At 36.2% G+C, this 20005-nt stretch overlaps 1 protein-coding gene across 1 annotated transcript; it reads right to left on the reverse strand.

The window, feature by feature from the left end:
* Window positions 1–11790: 11790 nt before the first annotated feature.
* Window positions 11791–14010, reverse strand: LOC145015842 (tolB protein-like protein). Its single transcript, XM_078974316.1, has one exon. It carries the CDS (start codon window positions 13879–13881, stop codon window positions 11938–11940), a length of 1944 nt encoding a protein of 647 aa, XP_078830442.1. The 5' UTR covers window positions 13882–14010; the 3' UTR covers window positions 11791–11937.
* Between the last annotated feature and the right edge of the window lie 5995 nt (window positions 14011–20005).

The raw sequence follows: 20005 nt of genomic DNA on the forward strand, positions 1-20005 counted from the left end.
CTAGAGGAAGGATCAAAAGGTGATCTTAGGTGTTTGTGACTTGGATTGAACATCAAAAGCTCATGAGCTAATCATCTTCTCCATTTCCAAGCTAATTAGGGCTTAATGGTGTTTTTGATGAGTTGAGCTAATTATGTAATATTGATCTAACAAAGCTTGTTAGTAATGTTTGATCAAGTGTTTAGAAGACATGAACAAGATTTTTATGTGAAGTTAGGGTTTGAAACCCCAACTAATGAGAGTAGTGAATTGATTCAATAGATTATATTATAATAAGTTAGGTAGTATAGAATGCTTAATTCATTTATCGTGTTAGGATCAGAAGTAGAAAATGAGAAGATAGAATATCGATTCATCAAGTAGTCATTTTGAAAAAGAGTTTCATTAAGCTCTTAATATTCTAATATATTCTCTAAGGGACTTGAAATGTTATATGAATAGGCATTGAGCATAGAGGATTGATCAAGAATGCATCAACTGAAAGAAAGCATCCAAAGGGTAGTTAGTCCTCACTAACTAAGAAGTTGATTTATATCACTCACTCTCACTAGATTTTGTATGTATGATTATATATATATATATATATATATATATATATATATATATATATATATATATATGCATGTATGTACGAATATACATTTCGAAACATGTATCCGAGCATATACGTATATAGTTTATATGTACGAGGTATACATTTGGAAACATGTATCAGACCATGTATGTATACTTAGAGTAAGTATGTATGTATGAGTATATGCAAATGGTATTACGAGTAATATGTGCAAGATGTAGATGAGAAAAGAATATGATTATATGTATTATAATCCTATCTATGAAAGAGTATGTATGTTAGTAATTTTAGTTTTATCAACATATTTTAGTGAAATTATTATTATTATTGAGACAATCGGGTTTAGTTTACCATCCGAGACTGGAGGTGCGGGGGTGCACACTCGGAGTGTTAAATGTGAACTTGGGTATACGGAGGTCCGGGGGTTGCTCCCCTCGTTACAGGGTTATAACAGGTAGTACCCATGGCATGGTATGGGGTAGCTGTGTAACATCCGAATTTCCAGGTATAATATTTTAAGTATTTATTTTGAGATATGTGGAGTGACTCGACGAGTTGGTGCCTTAACTTGTGGAGTGTAGTCACAACTGGTGACGTGGATTAATGAATGGACTCGACGAGTCCGTGAGCCGACTCGCCAAGTCAGCGCTGTTGAAGGAAACCCTAATTTCTCAGACTTATGGTCTATTTAAAGGCCCTTATGGCCTCCCTTTCAGCCAACTTCCCCATAGAGAAACCCTAAACTGCACCTTTTCATTGTATATATATATATATATATGTGTGTGTGTGTGTGTATATATATATATATATATATAGAGAGAGAGAGAGAGAGACCATCTTGAGCATTCTTGAGCTTTTTGGAGGAAATCTTGGAAGAGTTTGGAGGATCTAATCAAGAGAAGGTTGTGGATCTTGCGTTCTTCTGTCATTAACTGCTATACATAGGCAAAAAAAAGCTCTCATCTTGACCTCTTGTTCATTATATCTCATTTTTGGGAAGCTTTTAGGGTTTTCTCTCAACATATTGTGTTCTTGAGCTATTTTGGCATGGTTTGAGGTTAGAACCTCAAATCTGGACTGGAGAGGACCTTGAGGGTCCAAAGTTTCGAACTTTATTGAATTAGAGGCAGGTCCCCATGAATTTAACCTTCCTTGGAGCTTGTGATGGCATTATGAAGCATTTATGCCATGCATGGCCGTCAAGATCAAACCTTTACGTGACTGTTGGGTATTAAGAGGCTAGATCTAGATGTTGGAGTTGCATATCTGACCTCATACATCCATATGAGATACCAGTTGAGTCAACTAGTTGAGTCTCTGAGATGACTCGACAAGTCGGATTGGGTTGCCCCAGTAATTCGTGACCCAGTGATAACTTGTCGAGTTAGAGGTTAACTCAACAAGCTGTGTGAGACCCTTGGAAGAATTCGGAGGATACGAGTAGACTCGATAAGTCGGGTCAACCTTGGTTGTTGACTCGTATTGACTTGAGAGTAGGTCAATTAGGAACATTGAGACCATGGAGGAGGAAAATGGTCTTTTACTAATCCAAGAGAATAGAAAGAGAAAAGAGGACTTTAGGTGTAAATGAAGAAAATAGGGATATTGATTGAAATGGTTGTCTAATGTGTTAGGCAAAGGCTAGTTCCGGATTCTCGAGTGTGTGTCTATTTGCCATTAGCTACGAGGTGAGTCTTCTCACTATACATACCTAGAGTGGTAATCAGAGTTGTGTGATAGATTATCTTATATGTTATTTGTATGATGTGATATACTGTATTATTTAGATGTGATTTATGCTATGCATTATTTAGAATTTACAGAGTTAGGACCGAAAGGTTCACAGAGTTAGGACCGGAGGGTCCATCAGAGTTGTGGGACTGGAGGGTCCCACTGAGACACAATGACCGGAGGGTCTTACAGAGTTATAGCCTTGAGTGGATGATATGTTGTATGTCGTATTTTGGGGAGCTCAATAAGCTTCGTGCTTACCGTGTTATGCGTTATGTGTTTCAGGTATCCCATAGGATCGCGGGAAGGCACCATCATGATTGTACACATTTGTTCGGGATGACATGGAGGATTCCGGGATTCGAATTTTGATTGAGATTTTATGTTGACATTGACACACTTATGATTTTCTTGAAAGATAATATATGAAATTGGTGTATTTTTAAAATAAAAACTTTGGTTGAAAATTTACATTGTTACAAGCTCCCATTGAGGGATGCAAGGGGTAGAGCCCTTGGTGGTGGTTCTGCTGAAAGCCTACTGATGACATCATGGTGATGTAGGCATCAATTGTGTTCAAAAACTACCCAATTTGGTGTAACTAACATTTAACCACATTTCATTCCTTGTATAAATGCAAGGTAAATGTTCCAGGAAAATGGTTGATTATTTACATATAAGAAATTGATCATTATCCACTCTTTGTGTAACAATTGGTATAAATAGGTCAAATTTCGTCGCTCAAACCACCACGAACACCTCCGTAAAAAGGACAATCGTGTAGTATTCCTTGTTCCTTAGTGCAATTTAAGTAATTATACTTGAAATTGCGTAAGGAATACCTAGAAATTTCTTAAAATTGATGGTTGTTAACAACCGGAAGATAATTCACAAAATGAGTATTAATTAACGACCTAAAAATAAATATATGCATTAAGTATACCTAATAGCTATAGATGAGTAATTTAAATAGACTATGTTCACTTGCTTCTGTGGGTATAAAGAACGTCCAAAATGGAGATCGTATGAGGAAATTACGCTTATTTCAAGTTATAAAATAAGTATTTATCTGATTTTCCTAAAACGAACTTTACAATGCTTCGGTTGAAATAGCTACGAACCTCGTAAATGTTTTTGAGCATGTTTTTGAACTCAGACTATGGTCTATTACTTTATTTCATTTTTATGAAAATTTTAAAGCAAAACCCAATTCGTAAAATCTATAGAATCAGATCTAATTAATCGCAAAACTTTAAACGTCATTTCATGGAGTTCCATATATCGAAATTGAATTTCATATGCATTTTTGGAATCACGATGACCCTGATAATAAGCAGGAACTTTCAGAAAAAAAAATCATGTCGGGAACGGTGGCACATAAATCGAGAAAAAAATGACATCACCAAAAGTGTATGACACATGTTTAATTGCCAAAAATATATTCTAAAAAGTCAAAGGAAGACTTTTTGGTTGTTCGACCATACTTAATTAGTAGAAGATGTGCACTCCTCCATTTCTCTCCATTTTTTCTAATCTCTCTTCTTTCGTTTTTCTCCATCTATATCCAAGAAAATCACCACCAAAAATGGTGTTTTTTGGCCACCAAAGAAGACAACACCCTCTCCTTCCTTTATTTTATGTCGATCAGAACAACACCCAAACACACCCTTGTTGTTTCTATACACACTCTCCACTCCATCTCTCTCGTTTTGATCTCCGATGAAGAAGAGGAAAAAAGAACCAACTAAGACAACCTCCTCCACATTTCATTTGGTTGATGAGCAAACCTACGAACCCCCACTTGAACATTTGTTTCGTTGTTCCATTTCCCCCATTCCCTTCATGAATCATTGTCGAAGCAGAAGCAACAAGTCGAGAAGTTGCTTGAGCAGCCCCTCACTCCACTTACCGAGACCAGCAATAACCCTGTTGCTTCCATTTTTCTTTCCTTCTTCAGTCTAGTCAAGCACTAAGGGTACTCCCATCCATCATGGTTAAGCAGCCTCCAAGCCTCCCATTTTATGCTTTCGTCGTTCTTATTCTTCTTCTTTGATCAGACAAGGATCGAGGATCCCCCCATCGTTTGCATCAATTTGACCAGCACAACTCCTCAATTGTATTAGTTGATCAAAAATAGCCATTCGTTTGTAATTGTTTGATCAACAACCCCTCTATTTATTTTAGTTGACCAAATCAGTCCTTTTTTATTTAACTTATTACAAAACTGCCCCTCTTGATTAAATTGATACAAAACATTCCCGAAAGTGTTTCAAAGTTCAAGAGTTATCAAGTTGCAGTTTCTCACATCAAGCTTCGAACCTAGATTGAGATCACACAACTCGGGTGAGTTTCCACGGCCCCTATTTTTACATTTTTCATATTTGGGAAAGAATACATGCATGTTTATCGAAGTTTTGATGATTTTCAAGTTTTCATACGTTAAAATGCATAATACTTTGTTGATGGTTAAAATTTTGTGAAATAGCAATCTAAAATGTTATAAATCATCAATAAATTTTACAAATTAAAGTAGAATGCTAAAAGATGATATACTTATACCTTGTGTGAAATATGAATATAAATATTTAGAAAAATCACAAGATTATAAATAAATTGCTATAAAGATACAAATGTAATTGATGAATCATAAAGGTGTAATCTTTGTTGTATACATGCACAAATATGTTAAGGAAGTGTGAAAAGACATTAGACTTATGACCAAAGTTGTTATTCAACATAATTATGTACGAAAATAAAGTACATTGCCTAAATTGGCGGAAAAACAAAGTTTGAACAAATACACGATAATTAGTTGAAAAATACCAAATCAACTATTAATTATGAAGTTACGTAAAATAAGTTTAAAAACGAAATTTATTATATTTCTATCAATATTATAAAAAAATCATTTTTACTAAATTATGAAGTTTGTCACATACAATAGCATAATTAATTTCCAGATTTTAAGAATCGTTATCGAATAAATTATGTATCGTATCAATTATGTAACTTATCGATTTTATGGATATTGTTGATTTCACGTTGGTTAACACCTGAAAAAATGTTATAAAAACAGTCGTTATGCTGCCTAAATTCCGTCACAACAGACTATAAAATTTGAAAATATGTTAGGTCTTATGAATCTCAAATGCTAAAAGACTTCAATCAAAATCATTCTTAAATATCAAATAATTATAGGTGCTCAATGAGCTTATAGTGGAAAATTTAGGATTAGGATGCCTAGACACGTTGTTAGAATCCAACACACACAAGACTTTCTATATGACTTATGTTTGTTTCTAAAAGCTATAGGAGCTAGGATCATTTCCTAATCTATGTACGCTATCTTGTTGCATACACCGAGACCATAGGTATTAGTAAAAGTCCTCTACGCTATAACGGTTAATCCATATGGAATGTGAAATGTTAGATATAGATCGACGACACTGATCTATACGGGTAGACATCCCACCAATGGTTTCTAGCTACAACCATCGTCTAGCAAGTCAAAAATAGGAATTGGTGTTTCTATATTATTTACTCTACGACATTGATAAATCATTGATGTGGAACTTTTAGCACGCCCCTTTTAGTGCTGGTGCAGAGGCTACGAGTCACAGTTCGGTTATAAGCTCATTATAGATCTCAGATTTGTTTTGTTACCGTATAGATTTGATAATGGATTTATTTGAGTTTTTTTCACTTATACTAGTTGAAAAAGATTGAATCTAGTGGAATAGTTGTGACTCAAAATGATACGTGTCATTACCAAAAATTAAATCATATAACACTTAATTAACATTATGACACAACTGATCAAGGTTTAATAACTTACAGTTAATAAGTTATTAATATAAACCTTACATTTTGCATGAAAACACAACGTTTATGTAGGAGGAGTTCGACCTAATGATTAATTGTTGGTTCCCAAATTAAGTAATATAACACTTAATAACTACTATATCACGACCATAAAAGTCTTATAAACTCAAGATCTAGGAGTTTTGGATATAAATTATAAAATTGCTTGTACGAAATTTCAAAAGTAAAGCTGGTTATTTTATGTTTTCACAAAGGCTGGTACGTCTTATTTTTATATCACTGGTATTCAAAATCCTTATATAAAAATGCATTTTGGTCAAGGGAACCGGTAACTTTGATATAAGTATAACTTTTATATATATATATATATATATATATATATATATATATATATATATATATATATATATATATATATATCAAAATTTATACTTTTGAGATTGAACAAACAACGTTTCTAAATAAGTCCAAAATACACTTTTATCACTCACATATTTTTATACTTTTGATAGAAAAGTACAAATTTTATAAAAGTTGGTCAACCAAATAAAAGTTTATAAAACACTTTTGGTTATAAAAGTACTTTGTGTCAAAACCTACAAAACTTACCAATAATATTTTGATGATGTATCTTAATGCATGTATTATCAGGTTTATTAACTGGTTGGAAGAGTTTGCATATAAGACTTTTCATTATTGTAGTGTACCTTTGTAAATGCCAAATTGTTAGGTGTGTGTTGCGATTTAGAATTAGGCATAATCAATGTAAATTCTATTTTGGTAATAATAGAAGATTATATTTATATTGTTCAATAATTGTGATCATTGATTTAACTTGTATACCTTGGCATTTCCGCCGTCGGCCGGGGTGTGACAAATTGATATCAGAACTATTTGCTATAGCGATCTAGTACTTTTGTAATGTCCACGTTTTTCAAACCAAAATTTTCATTTCTATTTATTCAAATATATCAGAGTATAATAATTACATTAAGCGGAAACATGTTGCGAATGTACATGTGTACAGTCTGGCCTTGCCTTTCTCACAAGTCATTGGGGTACATGAAAAATATTTATATTCAACTGGGTAAGCACGAAACTTAGTGAGTTCTCCAAAATATCATATACCACAATACATATACATATACACAAACAATGGCTCACGATCTCCCAATAATATGTGTACTTACGGCCTACACGTCATTTCGTTAACACGGGTCTGTGTGTACTTACGATCTACACGCAATTTAGTTAACGCATGTCTATGTGTACTTACAGCATACATGCCATTTCGTTAACACGAATCTATGTGTACTTACGGCCTACACACCATTTTGTTAACACACATGCCTATAGCCTCCCGACCTTTTTAACTAGTCCACCATCATCCCCTAGGTAATTCTAATATCACAACAATTACGTACATAAACTGCACTATAGATTCTACTAGTATAGGTACATTTATACTTTCTACTCTACTTAAGCACAAAGAGATTATACTGTTAGTTCTTACTCTACTAGCTCTCTATCCTAACATACATGGATATATAGTGTACTACATGGTATAGTGAGATAACTCACCTAGACAATTACTCAAATGATTGACAACTATCTGGGTGATTCTACTGGCGATCCAACTGGCGGGTAACACGCCTAACGAGTATTAACCTATAATATTATTACTTAATTAAACTCTATGGCAATATGGTAATGAAAGTTTGATCTTTCATTAATCCCAATGAATACTGAGATTTCTATCAAATAAGGATTAACTAGGTAGGAAAGTTAAGAGACATGACCATTTCGGCATATAGCCTTTCTGAAATCTAACAACCAAGCCAACATGACCATTCTAGACATTTCTCTCATAAGTATATCAATCAACATTATAACTGGAATTACTGATAAATCGTATTTACATATTCATAACAACGACTATGAATATAAATATAAGTTACACTTAAAACATAGTAAGCATAGCCTAACTTACAAACAATATTAAGCAAAAGTTAGAAAAATCGCAGGCAGAACTTCGACCCGAGCACCTCAAATTGTTGGACCCTTTGACGACTCAGGGCTCTGCTTAACTATTTTTAAAACTCTAGAGGAAAACCAAACTTGAAAGGAGAATCGATTCAGAGAGAGTTCAGAGAATTGTGAGAGAAAAATTTAGGCATGGGCTGCTATTTATAGGCAAATTCCTGAGACGTGCGCCATGCCTATAAGGATGCACAACGTGCACTTCTGTTTACATCGATCCTCTGAAATGATGCCACATGTCAGCTTCTTTATGGTCGCATTTCCACCTTCTAGAAGCATGCGTCGCACATTCGCGCGTGTGGCGCAAAAAGTGAATTTTGTAAATTACGTAACTTCTTCATACTAGATTCGTTTTCAATGTTCTTTATATTTTTAAATTTATATTTTTATAGGCTTAGGCTGTTAAAGTCCATATAAAAATCATAACTCTTTCATACGATATTTATTCTCGACTGTCTATGTACTAATAGATTGGTGTTGACGGGATCTTCAACTCTCGTTTGGATTGTTTTTCCTAATAATCAACTGTTCTTAATTTCGGTATATATATATATATATATATATATATATATATATATATATATATATATATATATATATATATATATATATATATATAAGAATAAGCTAGTCTTATCGCTAATAGGCCTCATTCACGAAGCCGGTCTATAAGGGGGGTATAAGGTTGTTGTCCATAAAATGACGCTTAATGGGTGTCCACTCTCACGCACCGCTTCCTTGATTTGTGGAGGGTCGTTAGCCGAACGGATAGGATAAGACATTTAATTCCTCATTATAACTATAATGAATATTACAAGTAACTAAATGTTTTTCAAATTCTCAATCTTAGTTACTTTAGGGTAAAATGTGAAAATCATGCTATTCCGTGGAATTACACTTTGTACCCTTGTCGAACGTTAGTGGAGCGTGTGTAGTTAACTGACACACTAATTTGGGGTTGACATTGGTGGCAAAGGGTAGCTCGATGTTTATCATAGATCAATGGAGTGTGTGTGGCTAATCGACACATTGATTAGGTGATAGTGACATTGAGTACACCATGTTGATTCGCATGGTTATTCACACCTTGTTAGTGATCCTCGGTATCCCAGTCGCAAACTTGATGGGCATATCGAGATTTAAACATGCCATTGAAAAATTCAATGAATCTCAAAGATCTAGGAGTTTTCAAAACATTTAAAACTTAAGCTTCTTTTGTTTTTCATGGTGGAAAATTATTGAATCGTCATTCACTTACCTTCAAATTATTTGCTTTTAGATTACGGCATCCATTTTCTAAGTTGTAAATAATATTGTTGGATCGTAGCCCTAATTTCTCATTGGGTGATTAATTGGGGATTCATTCTATTCAAACTTGTCCTTTTCTATTTTCAGATGTCTAACGCAAACAACAACAACGCTCCTGCAGCTACTCATGGATTCTCACTCATGAATTTGTGTGGGAGAGTGATCTTTAATGGCAACAACTTCAACGAGTGGATCCGAAACATTTGGATGATCACTCGCTATGAGGGCAAGGAGCATGTCCTCGATGAGAAGCTTGAAAAGATCGATCCAGAAATTGCCACTACTAAAGAGATCGCTGCCTATGAGGCACATAAACGTGATGCTACGAAGGTTCATTGCATCATGCTCGCGACTATGAATGCAGAACTCCAAAATTCCTATGAGGATATGTATCCATTCGAGATTCATCAAGATTTAATGGATAGGTATCACCAAAGCACGAGGCAAGAGCGCTATGAGATCATTACTAACATGATCACCGCTAGGATAGGGAGTGGAGAATCCCTAACCTCGCATCTGCAGAAGATGTAGAGGTATCTTGATTGTCTTCTAAAGTTAAATGCTAACTTTGATGAGGATTTGGTTATCCACATCATCCTCCACTCCTTGCCTCCATGCTACAACCAGTTCAGAATGACCTGGGCTGAAATGCAAGCTTTTCCATTCAGGGACCAATTCTACCAACAACTTCGAAGCACTATAACTTCTTCGTTCTAAGTCCGTTTTCGACGAACTTTATATCCACGAAAAGGTGGCATGAAGACCTACTCTCCTAGCCACACCCCAAGCCTTAAAACCTTTCGAATAAAACCCGATACCCATAAAAGACCGAATCGTCAGATTACGCTTATACCCTTGGCCTCCGAAGACACAATCGAACACTTTCAAAACCTGGTGTTATAATCATAAAGACAATCATCTCTACTATAACTAGCTACTAGTGGGCCGACATTGGTAACTTCGATCCACTTCTACTAGAAGGTAACTCACCTCAAATGCTGTAAAGTAGTTGAACAGTCTCCGACTCTGAAATTAACCCAACTCAAGCTCCTATACTTAAAAGATTTCCTTAGTTATCCTTTCATACTCATAACCCCCTTAAGGGTCAACTTGGTCCAAGTCCAAGTCAAAGTCAAAGTCAAAGTCAACTTCACGAGTTGACTCAACTTGTCGAGTTCACTCATCAACTCGTCGAGTTCCCATAAATCATTGAATCGTGAAATTACGATCAAACTCGTCGAGTTTTGCTTCAACTCATCGAGTTTTGCTTCAACTCGACGAGTTCCTCCTACTTAACAGAATCAAGACCTTCCGGTACAACTCGTCGAGTTCCCTTGTGGACTCGTCGAGTTCCTTCTATCTTCAGAAAGTTAATAAAACCCTAGCCAACTCACCGAGTCATCTTTTCAACTCGCTGAGTTTACTCAATAATCAAAAAGGTCGGGGGACCACGATCCAACTCGCTGAGTTGGGTAAACAACTCGTCAAGTTTCCTTAGTCTTAACTCATTCCATCCCTTCCAAGCGAGTCTAATGCCTCCAAACCATAGATCTGGTCCCCTTGGGCTGAGATACCACATAAAGTTGCTAAGTTTACGTCCATGCATGGTAAAACCCTAAACTAAGCTTTATAAAAGACGTAGGGCATGGAGGAGGACCAAGACTTGATAAAGCTGGCAACTATAAGTCTCAATAGGCCATGAAATGACTAGATTTGAAGTCACAACTTCATAACGTGTTCAACTCCATAAATGACACCAAAACAAGCTACTAAGACCATAAACTTCTCAAAGAAGAGATCTAGCAAATAAATAGTCTAGGTATCGACTTTATACCTCCAAATGGTTGCCAAAACACTGAAGATCCTGGATCTAAAGTTCCTCCCTTTGACCTTGCACCACCAACTTCATACTCCTTCAAGAAAAACACCAAAGAACACTTTTAAGGCTCACTCACACTCAAAATGGGGAAAGAGGCACGATTAGGGTTTGCTCTAGATTGAGGGGACGATGAGGATGACCACAATGAAACTTTAAGGCTTTTAAATAGAGTGCAAACTCCTGAAAACCAGGGTTTCATTTCTGCCAGCCTACTCGTCGAGTTGAGGCCTCTTAACTCGTCGAGTAGGTTTTTTAACCCGCGTCCCAAATAATTCCTACTCGACTAGTTTGGGGGCTCCCAACTCGTCGAGTTCCTCTATAAAAGTGCATCAATTGTGATTTTAAATATGTACCAGAAACTAGACGTTACAATAATAATAATAATAATAATAATAATAATAATAATAATAATAATAATAATAATAATTAAAAAGAATTAAAACAAATCAAATCAGCGTAAAATTGGAAAATAAAAGTACATGTAGAAACCCTGTTACAAATCCGATGCGACCAAACAGATCTAGTTTCCATCGGAATTTTATTTATTGTTTATTGTTGTCTTGTTGAATCGAGAGTGGTGCGATTAGAAATCACATTTGATCCATAGTGGCTCATCAAATCGACCCAACAACTTATCCCCGGAATTCACCAACTCAGGAACAGGAACAGGATGCCACGTGGGAGTCCCGTTTTCATATCCATTCCAAGTGAGCCTCCGCAGGCCGCCGGTACCATCCAAACGGGTGACATAAAGGTCTCCGTAAGGCTGGAACTGATTAGGTAGGGAAACCGGGTCCGACGTTACTCCGCCTATATTGGAGGTGAACAACAACCACTCCCCATCAGCACTGAAGCACACATGGTTTATCCTTTCCCTATCCACCTCTTCAGACCCTTCAGCTCCAGCCACGTAGATCCTACGTGTATTGCTCCCGTCTGGACTCATGATGTATATGCTGAAAGCTTCTGCATTGTCCGGATTGTGTCTGTTGGAAGAAAAAGCAATGAGCTTCCCGTCAGGCGACCAACTCGGCATTGTGTCAATCCATGGTCCCTCCGTTACCTGTCGGATGCCACCGTTAAACTTATATTCTCCTTCCACGGCGTCCATTACATAGAGGTTTTTGTGGCCCGACCGCCCTGATCGGAATACCACACTTTTCCCGTCCGGTGAACACGAAGGAAAAGCGTTGTTGCCTGTCTCCTCTTTCGTCAGAATCTTGATTTCAACTTCAACATCATCTTCTCCTTTTAAATCAAAGGATATCCGTGCAATTTGCACCGTCGATTTCACAGAATCAAATATAGGCCCTATCGACGTGAAGAACACGTTTTTCTCCTTGGGGCTCCATGAGTTGTAGAATGATGTTCGTCCCTTCAACAGACTCCACCTCTTTGATCCATCTGATTTCACAATGTCAACACCTCCATTTGAGTCCAAGTCAGGATTGAAGGCGATCAGATCTCCGGCTGGAGACACTGAAGGGAACGACCCATTTACCCTCACCATTCCAAGACCCTTAATCGGAGATGAAATCAGGTTTAAGTGTGGAATTATAGACTCACCATGTCCTGATTCGCCTCTAAACCGATGATAACCGAGGAACCCCGACTGCGAAGAAACAAATGGGTTGTAGTGATTAATATTAGGATTCAGAAACTTGGTTACAGGATAAAACCTGCCGGATTCCACATCCAAGATTTCGATATGGCGGTAAATATCGCCCTTTCGGCGAGTCGCGACAGCAACTTGTGGTCGGTTATGCATAGCAGCCGGCGTAAAGCAGTGAACACCTGGAGGAGTGACACGTTGAGGAGCAGGAGGTGGAGAAAGATCAAACTTGGAGGGTAAGTCGAGTCTGAAAATGCTCCACCAGCCATCGTCGGCTTGTCGGTGGAAGTAAATCACAGAGTCGCCCGACCATGTAGGCCACCCACCTTGTGAACATACGAGCCAGCGATTTGTGGGGTCTGAAAGACGGAAAACAACGATATCCGTTTCGAGGTGGTGAAATTCGCCGGCCCAAGGGCGAAAACCATAAGAGGCAACGGCGACGAGATCTCCGGATTGAGAAAGGGATGGACTATAGTCGACACATCCGTAAGGAGTCAAGCGAGACAGGGTTTTAGCATCAGCAGCGTCTAATTCTAATCGGAGGGTGTAAAGGGCGGACCAGCTTTTGAAGGGTGCATCAGAGGGTTCGTGAGCGGATATGAAGTAAAGACGTCCGTCTCTAACGATGGGGCGGTCATGGAAGAGACTTATTTCAGGTGCAGAGTAGGGTACGGGGTCTGAATCTAGATAGATTTGGGACGATCCACTTCTCTCGGAAACATAAACCAGGCGGTGTTGTTCATCAGGGCCAGTGAACTGAGCATTGAAATTGACAGAAACACCGTCTGTGAGGCGGTGCTCTGAAAACTCTTGGAGATTAAGTGACAGTGGAGTGGAGAAAACATCGAACCCATATTGGGGTCGGCCGACGGTGGTGAAGACGATGGTTCCTTTAGGTATATCCATGTCCATATATGAATTTCGTATTTTTTATATATAGTAAACAAATGGGGTGGAAGATGAAAGATGATGAGCAGCAGATCAACTATTAGCACAAATACAGATACACATAACATGGCATTACAGCCGCAGGAGAATTCAAATTCCACTTCCCCACCTTTTATATTTTTGTTTTTTTCCTTTCCTTGTTTATTTTCGAGTAAATTACACGAATGGTCCCTATGGTTTGGGGTAATTTGCAAGTTTGGTTCCTAACTTATTTTTTAACTCAGAAGGTCCCTATTGTTTGTTATTGTTACACGATTGGTCCCTATTTTTTGTTTTTGTTACGTGTTTGGTCCCTATCTTATGTAAAAAGACAGCTATTTAAATAGGGAAAAAATTGTAGGGTGGGTAAGGTAAGGTGAGGGGATCGGGTTGGGGGTGTGTTTATTTAAATAAATTAAAAAATCAAGAGAAAAATAGACTTTTTATGTAAGATATGGACCAAACGTGTAACAAAAACAAACAGTAGGAACCTTTCAAGTTAGAAAAATAAGTTAGAAACCAAACATGCAAATTACCCTAAACCATAGGGACCATTTGTGTAATTTGCCCTTTATTTTCGGTGGTCAAAAGCATCCATCTTGCTTTTACATTGATAGCCTTTCCCTCATAATCAAGTTTTTTAGTTCATTGAAAATCAGAACACAAAAATAAATTATTTGAAAATCTGAGTCATTAATATTTGACGGTAAAAGCCTCCTTTGGGTATTTAGAAACTATAAAATTTCACAATATTTGTCTTTGATTTGAAACAATAAATATAATAAATTCATAAGAAAATTAAAAAAATAATAAAATATTATAATGCAAATGTTCTTTTATCTTTTAAATTTAAACAAATAATTTAAATAAATAAAAAACTATTGATTTTTAATTTTGAGAATTTTGAACCTAAAAGATAATTTTATTAATGAAATTGATATCAATTTAGTACTACATTTATTGTAATTATTACATTAAAATATTATGTGAAATTTAATAAAATAGAAAAATTCATAAAATAACATGTGAATTTTTTTTAAAAATAATCATAAAATAAAATTTGACAAATTGAACGAGAGAATGACAAAGGAAAAAAAAATTATTTATTAAGAGAGGATTGCATATAGATTGGATCACATTTTTTTTTTTTTTTTTTCAACCGGGCCAAAGAACCTAGTTTAACCAATTAGACTATTCAAAGAAAGCCCAGATCGAACTGATCTGACCTAAGAGTTCAAACTTTATAAGTGAATAACGAATCTCCTATAATAAAAATTTGATACATTTTTATTTACTTATGAATAACAAGAGCTGAATCTATAAAAAAAATTATTTTATTAAAACTATATAAATATTGATATCTATTCATAGAGAATAAAAAATTATGAATTTTGATATAAATAACTTTTTAAAAATAAAAAAACACAAAAAAAATTATGTTTTTGTATATATTAAGGTAATGATTAACATGATTTAAGAAAACATGTTTGGTTTGAACACACACGTGTATCTGTTGCCATTTTCGCCGGTATACCAAGTGTTTTGCGAAAAAATAAATGTGTTCGAGATTGGTTCCTCTATTCTCAACATTTTTTTCGCAATTGAACCATCCTCTTTCTCTCTCTCTCTCTCTCTCTATATATATATATATATATATATATATATATATATATATATATATATATATATATATATATTAAAATAATCATCATTTTATGTAATTTTACATATTTTAAAAGCTTTTAGGTTTTTTTTTTACTAAACCATCATATAACAAATAAAATTACAACTTCCAGCTATCAACTACTTATTACATGCTACCATCCAACAACTAATTTTGCTAAACACACCCTTAACAAAAAAAACTTCATTTGAGAGTACGAGCATTTAGCTTTTAGTTTAAATGCAATGTCCCAAAAATACTAGCAAAACTTTTCATTTTCAAAACACCATAACGATACAACTATTTGTTTCCAAAACCAATTAACATATAAAATATCCTCAAACATCATAGTGAATCAAATAAATAATGCGAAATAGACTTCAGGGGATGTTGTGTGATAATGTCGGGCCATTTCCTGTGGAGCCAGAAGTACCTGAAACATTTGAACCACAAAAGTGTAAGCATAAAGCTTAGTGACTTTCCCAAAATACCACATAACCATATGGGCCCCACCCATATAAATAACTAGCCCTGACCAAATAGTATAACGGGCCCCACCCTAACTCATATAATGGGCCATGCCCAAAAAGTATAATAGGCTCGACCCTAACTCATATAATCGAACCTACCTAAAGAGTATAACGAGCCTCGTCCTAACTAATATAGTAGGCACTGCTTAAACATACATGCAAGAGTCACAAAGACAATCTAACACTCTACATAGTATAGTGAGATGACTCACCTCACCAACACAATCAATAGATAACAGGCTCACACAGTCGACAAATGGATGCCATACAATTCCTAATGAATCAAACACGCTAAACTCTTAGTCTACCTTCTTTAACTATCCATGTCACACCCCCAAACCAGAATGTCGGAATCATTCGAGGGCGGATGACTTCATGTAGTATCGTAACAATTGAATACACATAGTAAGAAAGTAATACAACCATCATATATATAATTTAAAAGTTTACATTGTTGAAAGGTACTTGTTTCAAAACAAATTACAATATGATGTCAAAATGAAACTAAACTGACGCCACAACGTCCCTTCTTCAAAAGCTGTTTGTTTACCTGTTTTACTGAATTCCTAAGAAATACAAGCAGTTTTGAAAGAGTAGATAAGCATTTAAGCTGGTGAGTTCATAATTATTTAGTAACAATGTTTGTATGAAATAGAATGAAATGGTTTGTACAAGTTTGAATATTCCTAGAAAATCCCATATTTTCTACTATAGTAGATGGTAGTTTAATTGTTCCAAAACTTGTAATGCAATAGTGTTTTTCATGCCTAAAATAGTAGATTATTGTATAAGTCACTAAGGAATTTGAAAAACCCCGTAAATCAATGTGTTTTTAATATTCCATGTGAGTCTTATAATCATGCTATTTGACCAGGATGCCTATAACAACGTTCTTCAAGCGTTGGAAGGTTATGACGTTTGTCACCCCAGGCCTACTGGCCTAGCTGTAGCTAACAACTTAGGTGTGTGATTGTCAATCCCGTATAGATCTATACACAAGTATTACGCTCCCCCTACAAGGGATTTTGGTATATAATAAAGGACTTAAAATGCATACTCGAAAGTACGTGAAATGTCTCACAAAACTTAGTATAAATCAGATTTACGTACCAAAATGTCCATTTGTTCTTGTGTATGAAAATATCTCTTTGATATAGTGTTTCTAGTATGTAAATGTTCATGAGTTTCTCGTAAACTATACCTATTATAGTTTTTCAAAATTTGTGTTTCGTTCGTATAGAAAACCCTAGTGTAATGCTCACTTGTTATGTAAAGTATAATATTTATAGTGACATAAATGATCACATATACTTAAAGTATAAATAAAGTGTTTGATTCGTGTATATATATAAACATGTTTTATTTCCAAAAGACAAGATGTTATCGAGAATATATATTGCATACGAAGGTTCCCATGTAGTAGTTATGAGTCACATATGATTTACTTGATAAAAAGAGTATATAGTGAAACTTTATGTTACACACGATAATAACCGTGTGTTTACTTGTATTCCCCCCCCCCCCCCCAAAGTGTATAAAAAGCATTGATAAAACATTTGAAAGCGTAGTTTATAGGGGTATGAACTCACTTGATAGATTGAAGAAGGTGAGACGAAAACCGAGCAGAACTTTGACTCGAGAAAGCGGATTTTCTCGGGATTCTCAGGAATCTTGGGTGCGTAAACTTCCTTCGGGGCTTGGGTATGAAAACCGGGGCTTGGGGATATTTCTTGCACACAAAACGGAGTAAAAATGCAAGAGAAAGAGAGGAATTGAGGAATTTTACCCGGAACCCTCGCATTCCTTTTATAGGGGGCTGAAGACCCTCGGTACGTTGGGCGTACGAGGTTACGCGGGGCGTACGCGTACGTCATGGCTTACCGCATCCTCGTCTTCCGGACTTCGGATGGGACTGCATAGAGGCGTAGGGGCGATGTGGACGATCCGATGCCTAGCACTTGAGTACGCTGGGCGTAACTCGAATAAGTCCGGTGACTCCTCCTTTGGATAATACCGGGTTTTAAATTAAAATTTATATTTTAATTATTTAATAAACTTCAAAAATTCATATCTTTTTCATACGAACTCCGTTTTCGACATTCTTTACATCCACACGTAGGTGAGACTACGCTTTATAGCTTTCGTTTAGACTCCGTCGGCAAATTTTGAACTTTAGTTTTATTATTTATTTTTAAAAGGCCGGGACAGGAAAAGTCTGTTAACAATCCATAGCTTCTTCATCCGATGTCTATTTTCGCTAGACTTTTTACCGCTGAAATACCATTGTCAAGACCTTTGATTCTCATTTAGGTTGTTCCGGCCAAAAGTCGCTCGATCTCTGTTTTGAGTTTTTAGTTGTCTACTGTTATACCGAAACTTCGAAAATTTATAACTTCCTCAAACGAGGTCAGATTTGGGCATTCTTTTTATGTATGATCATGGTTTAATGATAACTACGACTTTTATTTATATACCTAAGGCTAATAAGTATTTTATTGAAAATTTCTCGTTTTACGTTTAACCGTATTGACGGTTTTTGTTGTGAATCTTTGGTTGGTCATAACTTCTTCGTTATGACTCGGTTTTCAGTGTTCTTTATATTTCTGAAAATCCTGACATGATAACTATCATTTTAGGCAAACCAATAGAGACTTTTGAATATTCTATTTTCGATGCTAATTTCATTATATCAAAAGAGATTACAAATTTTTGACTTTTTAGGTCATTACATTGATTCGAAATATCAGGTTGTCACATCATTCCCCCGTTAGAGGGAATTTCATCCCGAAATTTATTATAAAGCTAGCAGTTTTGGTTAGGGAAAAGGTGCGGGTATTTTTGTTTCATCTGATCTTCGCGTTCCCAAGTATATTCAGGTCCCCGCTTTGCATTCCAGCGGACCTTGACAATGGGTATGCGAGTTTGCTTTGCTCTTTTAATTTCCTTATCCATGACCTCAACTGGTTCCTCTATAAAGTGGAGACTCTTGTTGATTTCAATTTCGTCTAGAGAGATGACAAGGGTCTCATCGGACAAACATTTCTTCATGTTTGACACATGAAAGGTAGGATGTACGTTATTGAGTTCCTGCGGTAGTCGAAGTTTGTATGCTACCGGACCGATCCTTGCAAGGATCTCCAATGGTCCGATATACCTTGATTTTAGTTTCCCTCGTTTTCTGAAACGTATTAACCCCTTCCAGGCTGAGACCTTCAATAGCACTCGGTCGCCAACCTGAAATTCTAAGGGCTTCCGTCTTTTGTCCGCATAACTCTTTTGTCTGTCTCTTGAAGCTTTTAGTCGTTCCCGAATTTGTACAATCTTTTCTATTGTTTCTCTTATAATTTACGAGCCTGTGAGAGTACTGTTGGGTACTTGTCCCTTGGCTAGTTTTGTGTTACCCACTTCAGCCTAACACAGTGGCGATCTGCACTGCGGCCATATAGGGCTTCGAATGGAGCAACTTTAATGCTGGAGTGATAGCTATTGTTGTATGAGAATTCAACTAGTGGTAAATGGGTATCCCATGCTTTACCAAAATCGATTATACAAGCTCTTAGCATATCTTATAAGGTTTGTATGGTCCTCTTACTTTGACCATCGGTTTGTGGGTGGTAAGCGGTACTCATGTCTAGTTTCGTTCCAAGAGATTTTTGTAGTGACTGCCAAAATCGCGAGGTGAACCTACTATCTCTATCGGAGATAATGGATATTGGTACACCGTGTAGTCGTACAATCTCTCAGATGTATGTTCGAGCTAGCTTCTCCATCTTGTCGGTTTCCTTTATGGGTAGTAAGTATGCAGATTTTGTTAATCCATCGACGATTACCCAGATGGTGTCTAGCCTACCTGCGGTCTTGGGTAATTTTGTTATGAAATCCATGGTTATCCGCTCCCACTTCCATTCGGGTATTT

This window comes from Lactuca saligna, chromosome 9 (assembly GCF_052625555.1).
Source record: "Lactuca saligna cultivar CGN05327 chromosome 9, ASM5262555v1, whole genome shotgun sequence".
Classification (NCBI taxonomy): Eukaryota; Viridiplantae; Streptophyta; class Magnoliopsida; order Asterales; family Asteraceae; genus Lactuca; species Lactuca saligna.